At 36.8% G+C, this 13,121-nt stretch overlaps 1 protein-coding gene across 1 annotated transcript in view; it reads right to left on the bottom strand.

The window, feature by feature from the left end:
• The window catches only part of LOC307061522 (cytochrome b5 reductase 4-like), a gene marked incomplete at both ends in the record, with an annotated part of 38,709 nt that extends 27,615 nt beyond the window's left edge, over positions 1-11,094 (bottom strand). Inside the window, 6 exon segments of the mRNA XM_079716712.1 lie at positions 1,268-1,361; positions 3,152-3,209; positions 4,608-4,668; positions 6,846-6,875; positions 9,124-9,190; positions 11,041-11,094. Coding sequence (XP_079572838.1) covers positions 1,268-1,361; positions 3,152-3,209; positions 4,608-4,668; positions 6,846-6,875; positions 9,124-9,190; positions 11,041-11,094 — 364 coding nt within the window.
• Positions 11,095-13,121: the final 2,027 nt, after the last annotated feature.

The following is a 13,121-nucleotide window of genomic DNA, read 5'->3' as shown; positions in this document are numbered from 1 at the left end:
TCTGAGTTTTTGATTAAAACTCTCCCAAAGAGACAATATATATTAGATATTATGCTAGCAAAAAATAGGGTAGGATGTATTTCTAGAAGAAATGTTTAAGATTTGAGGTTGATTAGTGAATGGGGGAAATAAGAAAGAAAAAAACATTTATCAACTCCAATCAAATTCAGGACTAAAGGTCCTTCATTAATATGGTAAAGCCATGAGCTGAATCGCGAGTCATCTGAGGCCTGGAGAATTTCAGTCTCTGTTTTGCAAAAGTAAATGAAACGTTCTTTACATAAGAATGTGTGCTTAAAATACAGTTTTCTTCTTGCTGTTTTGGTTTGTTTCATTTCTACTTTCTAACTAGAATAACATTACCTTCTTTAAAGGAGAAAAGAATGAACTCCTAGAGTCATTACGGGTGAGAAATAGATTAAGAATCTGCTACCTTGATTCTAGAGTTTAGTGCTGATTTCTTTCTGATAGATCTGTAACCTCTCAAAACAGACAGAAGTGAACTGTATGGTAGGTCTTTGCCCATGAAGGGACAGGCAGCCGAGGGGTACAGTATAACCTTGTGGCTGGCAAGAGACAGGCCGACAGAACAGCGCCTGGTGATGTCTGCTCAGAGGGAGCACATGACAGGCAGGCCTCCGGAGATTTACTTGTAGGTATTAAGTTACAGAGTCTTACAAAGCTGGGCCAACAAGTATTTCATATGATTATTGATTTTGATCGCACCTAATTTTTTAAACTTGGGAAAAGTGAGGTTGTACTGCCATTTGCTAGTGCTTTCCTTAGTATAAAGAAATAACAGGAAAAAAATCAAAAAATGACAAACCAAAATGACAATGGCACATAAAATATTATAGCTCTGTGCTTTGTGACCGCCTGGAGGGGTAGGATGGGGAGGGTGGGAGGGAGGGAGACGCAAGAGGGAAGGGATAAGGGAACAGATGTATAAAAAAAAAAAGAGTTTACATTTTTCATTTTTATATTTTTACATTAATTGGATTAGGGTAAGAGAATATGGCTATAAAAGCTCTACTTTTCAAAAAAGTTTAAGGCTTACCTTGGGACCACATACATAATCATAACTAAGTTTATTTGAAAGCTATGAATTTATATATGGGTGTGTATCTATGTACTCAACATTTTTTATTGTATTATTAAATTCTGCTATGTCAAAAAAAATATTTTAGGTACCGAGACTCTACACCAGTAACTACTATAGCTAAAGGAAACAAAAGTTGTTTCCACTAATACAGAATAAGGTACTTACCAATATGTATAAGATATGAATAATCCTTGATAACTGTTTCTGCTCTAAAGGAATCATCCCGGTGATCAGCTACTACTGAGTCTAAATTGATATCCTTAAATGGAAATCGAAAAGAGAAGATTAAAAAGTAAATTTTCACCAAACTCCTATTACTCTACTTTTAAGCTGATCAGTGGAAGTTCACATGGTACTTATTTACAGAACCCACAAGCTAAATACACATTATTCCTGTTTTCTGCTCTCTCATACAACCCAGTTCTTCTCCTTCAAAGCATATATCACAATTTTAACTATGCATTTGTCTATGCTTAATGTCTACCTTACACGCTCGTCTTTAAGCTCTAAGTGTAAGGGGCAGGATATTGTCTTCAGAATATTGCTCAGCACCAAGTAGGTGCTCAAATATTTGTTGGATAAATAATTTGGAAAAAAAATTAGAATCAGACAAGAAGCCAAGATAGGTGGGAGGGAGGGAGACGCAAGAGGGAAGAGATATGGGAACAGATGTGTATGTATAACTGATTCACTTTGTTATAAAGCAGAAACTAACACACCATTGTAAAACAATTATACTCCAATAAAGATGTAATTAAAAAAATAATAATAACTCCTCTTCCAAAAAAAAAAAGAAGCCAAGATATTTGTGTTCATTTTTATCTTTCTACTATTATGTGACACTGCGCAAATAACACCTCAAGCTCAGCTTATCAAAATAATAATAATAATAATAAATTCACTAACAAATTTTTAGATGTCTCTAATTTCTATGTAACTTTGGTTCAAGTTATTTTGGTGTCTATCGTTTACACCATACACTGAATACATTATTCCACGTAGAAACCTTCAGCCTTCCCTTAATCATCCATCCTCTGCGCTTCACTGATATCACCAATGAGAGCACACAGAGCCCAACCTCGCCAGGCCCTGTCCTCTTGGTTCAGGACTGCTTGGTTAGGAGACAATACCGGGAGGGAGTGGAAGGCGGGACAAGCAGTGCCTCTCTGGGCCTCTTGGCTCTTTCAGGCAGAGGCTGGTCACTCCTGTGGAGCCATCAAATCCTGCTGCAGGAGTAGGAGGCACTCACCAGCTCAGATGTGGTTCTGCTACTACAGAAGTAGCATGAGTTCTCAGAAATTCCTAGCTGCCAGAGCTTGTCTTTAAATCTCCACAGTTCCTCAAGTGTGGGAACCTTGCCAGTTGCTGGAGGATGTGTCTGGAGATGTTGTAAGTTGCCTGCTTATTTATCTGATTTCCCAGCTGGACTGTAAGCCTGGTGAGAGTTCAGTCTCTATGAGTCTGGCCCATCATTAGATCCCTGAATTCTACAACGGTGTTGAAAATGAAGCAGAGATTCAATAAATACTTAGTGAATGAATTAACTCCTTAATTTTAGTTTTCAGAGGGCATTAACTGAACCCCATTAGTGGCTTAAGCATACAAGCTCCAGCAGTACAGTCTCTCCTGTCTCTTGAATTCCAATTTAAGTGCAGGAAATTAGTTCGTATGGTGAAGTTAAACTTGGACTCTCACTGCTCTTATCCATGCTTAAACACAAACAAAAAAAAAAATCACAGAAGAGCACATAAAATATGCTTCTTGCTAGTCTATTTTTTCCCTAAGATGCTATGGCATGGTTGTTAAGAGCATATACTATGGAGCCAGCCTGCCTGGGTTCAAAACGCTAGATCTGCCACTTACCGTGTGACTTCGGATAAATTACTTAATTTCTGTTTCCTCATCTGTAAAATAGTGGTAACAAAAGGATCTACCTCACAGAGTTGCTGTAAGTTAATACAAGAAGAGCTCTTAGAAAAGTACACCTGTGCATAGCTAACATTTATTATTTACTTTTTTGTTTTTTTCTGATCTTAAAAATGTGTTTACCTTCTGTTTAGTATATATGACAATGGTGGCTAAAGCGTCTGTTTGGAACCAGTCGTAGCTGTAAAATATTTTTAAAAGAATAAATAATCATGTGCAGTAACATGTTAAATCATTAAATATATAATTTTAAAATATATACAATTTAAAAATATAAAATATGACACAATAAAAAATGATTTAAAACATATAGTTCAAAATCTACAGTGAGAAATATATTTCTCTAGGTAAAATTTTTTTTTCTAAATAATCAGTGGTGTTACCATGAAATAAATAATAAAGCAGTTATTTCTCAATTTAAAATACTTATACTTCCATATATTCCAACTTGGATAAAAACAAACAACATCCTTGACAAGGCACTTTTTATAAAGGTTACACATCTGAAATTCCTTTTATCAGAGCAGTAACACAACATGTTTTCTGAAGGAGCATGACAAAATATACATGCTTATTACCTTCACTCCTCCCTGTCACAAATATATTATTACCCTCAAGAAATTAACTCACCAAAGATGCTTAATGGTCAACAGTAAAAACTTAAGGAAAAACTAAGTCTTCGGTTTTTTAATAGCTATTGATCAAATTGATTCTCTTTTTGCACTTACTACCTGTATACAGGCCCCCAATGTGAATGCTAGGAGGTATCCTGAGGCCCTTAACTTAAAATTGAATATGAAATAATTTAACAGGTATAACAAGTAGAGCCGGAAGCTGCTGTTATAGACTCACAATAGGGGGAAAGGTGGTAAGAGAAAGACTACAAATAACACACATAACCCTAAGGGCATCTGAAATATCATTAACAAAAATATACATGGATTGCTTAATTTACTAAGACAGGGTACAATACATTTTGAAGGATTTCCATTAAAAACTGATAAAACAAACTAGACACACAAAAAATAGAATAGTTGAATACATTATGGATATTCTATGATCAATTTCCATCATATGATAGAATACAAACAAAAAATGCTTTTGCAGAATCTTTCATGACATAGGAAATTGATCACAGAATATACTGCAACACGGTATTATCAAAATAGAATAGTATGGAAATAGGTATGACATGAATAAACTGTGTGGAATAAACCAAATATTAAGAGTCTATATCCAGGGTTGATGGGATTACAACTGATTTTATCACTTTCTTTTGTATTTCTCTGTATTTTCTAAGTTTTCTACCATGAATGTATATTTTATAATCAGAAAAAAATAGTTCTTTTTTAAAGTTGTGGTGTTTAAAATGGGTTAAACTTCAGTTATGTTAAAGATTCATATTTATGGAACAGTTCATTCTCCAGCAATGCCTGATAAATGAGGCACTACAGTTCTTGTGTCAAAGAAGCATAATTAATATAATAAGCAATAAATCAAACGTAGAGCCATTTTTTTAACGTGTATATTTTGGTGTAGAACTGATTACGCTTTAAAAAAGTAAAACAAGAATGCATACCTTGGAGAACTCGGCCCTTCTTTGGCAAGTGGATCTGTCGCTTGGCTCTTGGGAAGCGTGCCTTCACAAAGAAAAACAAACAAAATAGCCACAGTTCATCCAAGTAGCATTTTTCTTTTTTTCCCCCCACCTTTTCAGTAAACTTCTTATTGAAATATTATAAAAGGACCCAAGTCATAAATGTGCTACTCAATGGATTTTCATAAGTAAAACATACTCTTGTAGCCAACACATCCCTGTGCCCCCTTCCACTCAGCGCTCCTCCCCCAAGGGTAACCACTATTCTTTTAACATCATGATTAGTTTTTGCCTGCATTTGGCCTTTATAAAAAATGGAATCATAAAATATGTTCTCTTTTGGTCTGGCTTTTTTGGTCCAGCTCTACAGATGTTTCAGTTAATGTCAAATCAGCATGATTAATAGTAAACAATAAATGAGGTCTGGAGCTTTCTGAGATTTTATCCAGGATGCTGAATGCATCAGTAGTTTGTTCCTTTTTATTACTGAGTATTACTACACTGTACAAACATACCATATATCGGAATCTATTCATTCTCCTGTTGATGGACATTTGGGCAGTTTTTAGCTATTACGTATAGTGCTGTTATAAATGTTTTTGTACATGTACATATACATTCTTAAAGAACATCCATCTACATTCTGGTAGGTATATAGGACATGTATATGTTTAGCTTTAGTAAATACTGCTAAACAGTTTTCCAAAGTGGTCATACCAATTTACACTTTCTACCAGAAGTGTATGGGAGCCCTGTTGCTCCACCACCTTGCTGACACGTGGTATTCTGTCTTTTTTCATTTTAGACATTCTTGTGGATGTGTCCCAGCATCAAATTTTATTTTTTTATTTTAATTTTTTTAAAGATTTAATTTTTAATTTATTTTTGGCTGCATTGGGTCTTTGTTGCTACACGAGGGCTTTCTCTAGTTGTGGCGAGTGGGAGTTACTCTTCATTGTGGTGCACGGGGTTCTCATTGCGGTGACTTCTCTTGTTGCGGAGCACGGGCTCTAGGCACACAGGCTTCGGTAGCTGTAGTTCATGAGCTCTAGAGCACAGGCTCAGTAGCTGTGGCTCACAGGCTTAGTTGCTCCGCAGCATGTGGGATTTTCCCGGACCAGGGCTCGAACCAGTGTTCCCTGCATTGGCAGGCAGATTCTTAACCACTGCGCCACCAGGGAAGTCCTCAACATCGCATTTTCAAGGCTCTGGTTTTCTCATTGTTTTCGAAAACTCTGAGAACACGGAAGACCTCCAAAGATACTATCAGTGATACTATCAGACAAACAACTTCAGGTGTTACATCACAAATTGCATAAAGTAGTCTACAATAAGACAATCTTTTCTAGTTAAAAAAGAAAGGGTAATTCATCTGGCAATCCAGCTTATTAGCTGAATTTCTATAGCTTTCTTGTGCAAACAGGGAGAAAAAAACACCCAATTTTTAAACATACATTAGTAATATGGTTCAGTCAGAGTAGCCCCGTGCATTTCATAAGTGTCATACCAAACTTTTTTGGGGGCTTAGAGACAGTGTCAGTCATAATTCCAAGTCATACTGAACGGCTGAGGAAACCAGAGCCGCCGAGCCCAGAGGAGGGGAGATTAATAGACTGGCTGCTCAGCAACTGTGTAGACACTGGAAGAGTTTCAGTGTACAAGTGTCCTGAGGGAGGGACACTTTCAGCCTGGCCTCTGAGGGTGGAACTCCTAGTCACCATGAGTATTCAAGCTGAGGGAGATGAACACATGTTCAGGGATGTTATAGAAGGGATTATGGTAAGACTCAGGGCTGTTCGATGTTTTGTGACCCCCTAGAGGGGTGGGAAAAGGAGGGTGGGAGGGAGGCTCAAGAGGGAGGGCATATGGGGAGATATATGTATGCATATGGCTGATTCACTTTGTTGTACAGCGGAAACTAACAACATTGTAAAGCAATTATACTCCGATAAAGATCATATATAAAAAGAATGTAAACAGTAATTACACTCCTGAAAAAAATCTATCCTATAAAATAAAAACATTAATATTTAAAAATAAAAAAAAGGAGGGCTGCAATAAGGGATCTACAAAGTTCTCTGCCAAATCCTCTAAGCTTAGGCAAGTAAACACATCCTTTGTATAAAAAATATCTAAATACCCCAAATAATTCTGTGAGGCAATATTGTACTCAGTCATGTGAATATGATTCATTTTTTACTATAAATGTATATTACTTACCGTTTAAGAGTTTGTTTTCCTCATGATAGTCTGTACAGTGGTTTAGAAAAAAAGTTAGGTAAGAATATTGTAACATCAGAGAGAAGATCGGTAATATTATTGAGTTAAAGGTAACAGCCCTCTTCTTGAAGGGCTTTCTTCCGAGGCCTGAGGAGAGAAATAAGGCTGATAAACAGATGGCCTATACTTTAAGTAAGAAATTTCATCTCTGAAGACTGCAGGCCATTTCTGCAGGCATTTTTCTCCCATTTCACTGGGCTTTTTCCTCCTTCTTTGGACATTTTTGTTCTAATATCTTGGTTAATTTCTTTAGAAAGCACATAAAGACCCAAGTTTTGTCCTGGTCGTCATATTCTAAATTAGTCAAAACTATCCAAAGTTTATTAGATTACACTTTATATATGAAACATACATATTAACCCAAAGAAAAACACCTTATTATCTTTCCTATCTAGGTGAGCAGTTAAAATGATTATTATTACTCCAAATTTAAATGGCAAAAATGCTGAAAATATGTTAAGACTTTCACTTGTATATCAGTGCAATCAATCATTAGGGGTACAAGCCAGAAAAAAATTTAATGGGTGTTTTCTTTCAGGATGGCAGCCAGCTCACAAATCTATATTATATTTTGATCACCACAAGTTTTATAAACATATGTAAAAATAAAACCCTCAGCAAGTTGCCAGAGTTTAAAAAAAAAAAGAATGCCAGGCTAACACAAAATATTCAAGTAGTAAACTAAATTGATAGACATTACTTGTTAAGGTGACATCATCTTGTTTTGTAGAAAAAGAAACCAAAGTACATATATCAAAACTTTCAAATTTTTTTATGTTCTGATTTTCAATCAACGAGAGATCCCATAATTACTACCACTTCACTCACATACTATAAAATACCCATGATTAAGGAGGTCAGATAACCATTCTTTTTATTTTCCCCTTTTTACCGAAATAAGTTCATAGCTGAAAGGGATCTCAACAACATACACCAAATTATCATCCGCTCCCCTCATTTAAGGCTGAAAATCAGAGGTCAGGACTTGAATGAACCCCACAGTTCTTTAGCAGCAAAGCCAAGATTAAACTTCATCTCCCCTGAAACTAAGCGCCATTTTTCTTAACGTGCCATTGTGAGAGATAATACTTTCTGAAAAAACACAAGACCTGAAAACCATTTAAATTATGCCTCAAAATGAGCTTTGTTTTTCAACTGCCAGATGAAAATCTAGTCATTAGTTTTCAAGGGATCACTGATGTCCCTGCTTGCTGACTTACTTTCATACAATTTCATCTGTCTTTGCTACTTCAGTTGTGATCATTTGTTTTATTGATATCTTAGAACAAATAGCAAACTCACAGTAACATAAGTAAATTAAACCTAGTTTCAGTGTACAACATAGTTGGCAGTTTGATGTATCTCATTTATCATGTAAAACAACTTGTTTTTATCTAAGAGGCTCACAGATTTTGAAAACTTGTCCCCAGGGAAAAAATATGTCATCTCATATGATTACTTCCTGTCTGATGTGAATTGATTTAAACCTGTCAGAACTATATGGATCCTGCTAAGTTATTCATTTTTTCTGAGTCTTTTTTTCTTTAATACAAGAAGTATCAGTAGGAAGAGAACATCTACCTAAATGATCTAAAATATCTTTAAAACTCCACTAGTGTACTTTTGCAACTCTTTTTGAAAACTGAGTCACAGAAATAAGAGAGGCTATTTTTTTTTACTGTTAAGCACATTTACATCAGAGTTACTCTAGGCACATGAGATACTTTCCTCTCTAACAAGAAATCTAACATTCTGTCTTGATAACTAATTCCATCATTTGGTTGGCTCCATGGCCAAGAAGATTTGCATCTTCTTATAATATTGGTTAGACTGCATTACTCTGATCAGAGCCTCTGCTTTCTGGAAAGGTCAGAGTCCTTTAGAAGGCTGGAGCTGTGATCTATCAGCACTCAACTCTTCTTTGGTAAGAGGGCTGGCGACAATTTTTAATTGTGACCCCAATCTAGTTTACCTCTTCTAAGTGGAGCCACAGAAGGATCCCCTGGGATGGGGAAAGTTAAAAAACAAGCAAACAAACAAACCCTGTCTTACTAGTATACTCATTCATTTAACCAGTACCTGTTGACCATCATCTTAATAGGGATAGTGACACAATATGAAATCCTTTGGATAAAAAGTTAGGAAAATACAACTATATGTTCAGTTTGCTTATACATGCATAAAGATGATTTGAAAGGATACACAATAACACGGTTACCTGCATCTGTGCACAGGAGGGAAAAGGGTAGGTGGGAGACAAAGGTATGACCATGGCACTTCTCATTCTGGAATCATGTGAATGTATTACTGAAAAAATTAAATAAACTAAATTGAAAACTTCAATATGGTCTTTTCAATATGATATGATAAATGTTTTAAAAGAGATATATAGAAGGTGGTATGGAAGCACAGGGATGAGGGAGGGAATTGTTACTCGGAATATGAAAGGACTTCATTGAGGAAATAGTATTTTAGCTACATTTTGAAAATATGTATGCGTTTGTCAGGAGGCCCTGAACAAAAACATTCTAGGAAGACAAACGCTGCAGTTTTATATCTGAATGTCATATTTATCCATAGCTACATACCCCAACTTCCTTTCTCACTCCAAAAGGCCAATGTCACGTAACCATCAGATAGGAGCTCCGTCTTATTACCAGGGATCTTAGTCACAAAATCCAAAGTGTACCATTCCATGTTCCCTTTACTGCTTTGCCTGGCCAGAAGACGCCCTGGTTCTCTACAATGTGTTTAATAACCATTTTTTCTCTAGAAATTCTTCCTCATCTCTAAAGAGAACTAACTCTTCATTACACAACTGAGGCCTAATTCTTGGTTTTGTTTCCGAAGTCATAAACTCATTTCTCAAATTCTATAAAATTTAATAATTTATGTATTTCTAAACTATCCTTCTCTTTTACTCTCCTTAATTTATCTTTGTAAGTATCTTCTGAATCATCTTCAAATTTTGTACATCTCTCAAACGTCAAGGCCCAGAAGTTTACTCCTTATCCTAGAAGTAGTCTACTAGCAGAATTAAAATAAAGGTTTAATAGTTCAAACACATACTCTGAAAAATTCCAGGATTAAAAAGTTCTAAAAGTACCAGAGTATATAGTTACTTATTCCTGGTCAGTTTTTCTCTCCACAATTCATTTAACTAATCACAGCAAATACTGCATTTTTAGAAGTTTGCATTTTCTGTTTTCAAGGCTATACTTGTCATTTTTTATTCAATTCTCCAATTTATTAGTTATTTTCTACTCTTGTCCTATCCTCAGAGGGATTAACCACTCCTTCCTTATTTGGTATTACCTATACACAAATATACACATGTTCAAAAATCATTTTTCAGGACTTCCCTGGTGGTCCAGTGGCTAAGATTCCACGCTCCCAGTGCAGGAGGCCCGGGTTCGATCCCACATGCCGCAACTAAAGATCCCGCGTGCTGCAACTAAGACCCGACACGGCCAAATAAATAAATAATTTAAAAAAACACTTTAAAAACAATCATTTCTCTCTGAAAACAAAGTAAATACTAACTTAAACCAAACACTGGCCAGTCACAATCATACAGCAAGACCCAATTCCTTCTCAGGCCTGCATCTGCCCCCTGACCAGGGACTTCTCACCCCCCATTTTTAATTACCTGTCCCTTATATCTTTCTGGCAGGAATCACTCAGACAGTGGGACCTATAGCACAAAAGCAAATGAAGGCAGCCTGGCTGAGAAAGCAAATCTGCTCAGCCAGTAAAGTCCACTTCATCATGACACCTGCCCCTTTCTCTCCACTAGTAACTGTCTTGCTTCTCCCATACTGAGCCTCTGAGCTTGTGTTCTGTCCTCCCACTTGAGCCCTGAACTGTCCCCATTTTATCAATGAGGAAACGGTAGCTCTTAGAAGAGGGAACTTTGACTGACTATACAGAAGCTGACCTCCCAGCTGGCAGCCAGGCCACCCAATTAGTGATGCCACTAATACCATCATTTTTAAGAATAAAAAACTAATTCATATATGAGGGTTTCTCCATGTCAGCACTAGGAACATTTGGGGCTGGATGATTCTTCATCGTGGGAGTGTATCCTGTGCCTTATAGGGTATTTAGCAGCACCCTTGACCTCTCCTCTACCCACGGCAATGCCAGTAGCATCTAGTTCAGCTGTGACAACCAAATCATCTCCAGACATTGCCAAATGTCCACTGGGGAGCAAAGTCAACCCAGGTTAAAAACCACTGGCATATACCAAAGAGAAATAAATTATTTGAAAGAGGATAACTTTAATGAGGTGATTTTCTGCCTTACAAAAGGAAGCACCCAGGATTTCTCTCAATGGTGGGCTTGTCCTATGAAATAACTGTAGCCTTTAAGGAAGGTACATATACCTACAAGCCTCAGGATCTTCCCTTTTAAACTGAGGGTGTTAAAACAGCTCTAAATCCCTCTTCCACCTCAAAAGTATTCTACTGATCTATGGTTCTAAGTGCTTTAGAGTCAGCAAGTGCTTGTGAAAACTAAAAACATAAAGTATTAGAAACCATGATAAAACAATGAGAAATTAAGAAGAAACATTCCTGACACTGGGCTATGCCATTAGAAAATGTGACTATTTTACAGAATGGCCATCATTAAAAACTGCAAATAACGAATGCTGGAGAGGAGAGGATGTGGAGAAAAGGGAACCCTCCTACACTGTGGGCAGGAATGTAAACTGGTGCAGCCACTATGGAAAACAGTATGGAGGTTCCTCAGAAAACTAACAGTACAGCTACCATATGATCCAGCAATCCCACTCCTGGGCATATATCTGGATATCATCTCACACCGGTCAGAATGGCCATCATCAAAAAATCTAGAAACAATAAATGCTGGAGAGGGTGTGGAGAAAAGGGAACACTCTTGCACTGCTGGTGGGAATGTAAATTGATACAGCCACTATGAAAAACAGTATGGAGGTTCTTTAAAAAACTACAAATAGAACTACCATACGACCCAGCAATCCCACTACTGGGCATATACCCTGAGAAAACCATAATTCAAAAAGAGTCATGTACCAAAATGTTCATTGCAGCTCTATTTACAATAGCCAGGAGATGGAAGCAACCTAAGTGTCCATCATCGGATGAATGGATAAAGATGTGGCACATATATACAATGGAATATTACTCAGTCATAAAAAGAAATGAAATTGAGTTATTTGTAGTGAGGTGGATGGAGCTAGAGTCTGTCATACAGAGTGAAGTAAGTCAGAAAGAGAAAAACAAATACCGTATGCTAACACATATATATGGAATCTAAGGGAAAAAAATGTCATGAAGAACCTAGGGGTAAGACGGGAATAAAGACACAGACCCACTAGAGAATGGACTTGAAGATATGGGGAGGGGGAAGGGTAAGCTGTGACAAAGTGAGAGAGTGGCATGGACATATATACACTACCAAATGTAAAATAGTTATCTAGTGGGAAGCAGCTGCATGGCACAGGGAGATCAGCTCGGTGCTTTGTGACCACCTAGAGAGGTGGGATAAGGAGGGTAGGAGGGAGGGAGGATGCAAGAGGGAAGAAATATGGGAACATATGTATATGTATAACTGATTCACTTTGTTATAAAGCAGAAACTAACACACCATTGTAAAGCAATTATACTCCAATAAAGATGTTAAAAAAAAGATATATGCACCCCTATGTTCACAGCAGCACTATTCACAGTAGCCAAGACATGGAAACAACCTAAATATCCATCGAGAGATGAGTGGATAAAGAAGATGTGGTACATATATACAATGGAATATTACTCAGCCATAAAAAAGAATGAAATAATGCCATTTGCAGCAACATGGATGGACCTAGAGATTATCATACTAAGTGAAGTAAGCCAGAACAAGAAAGACAAATACCATATGATATCACTTACATGTGGAATCTAAAATATGACACAAATGAACCTATCTATGAAACACAAAAAGACTCATAGAGAACAGACTGTTGGTTGCCAAGGGGTAGGGGGTGGGAGAGGGATTGAGTGGGAAGTTGGGTTTAGCAGATGGAAGCTTTTATATATAGAACTGGATAAACCACAAGGTCCTACTGTATAGCACAGAGAACTATATTCAATATCCTATGATAAATCATAATGGAAAAGAATATGTGTGTGTGTGTGTGTGTGTGTGTATATAACTAAATCACTTTTCTGTACAGCAGAAATTAACACAATA

Source organism: Hyperoodon ampullatus (assembly GCF_949752795.1).
Source record: "Hyperoodon ampullatus genome assembly, chromosome: 12".
Classification (NCBI taxonomy): Eukaryota; Metazoa; Chordata; class Mammalia; order Artiodactyla; family Ziphiidae; genus Hyperoodon; species Hyperoodon ampullatus.
The sequence above is the reverse complement of the archived record's forward strand: the minus strand, read 5'-3'. Positions and strand labels throughout refer to the sequence as shown.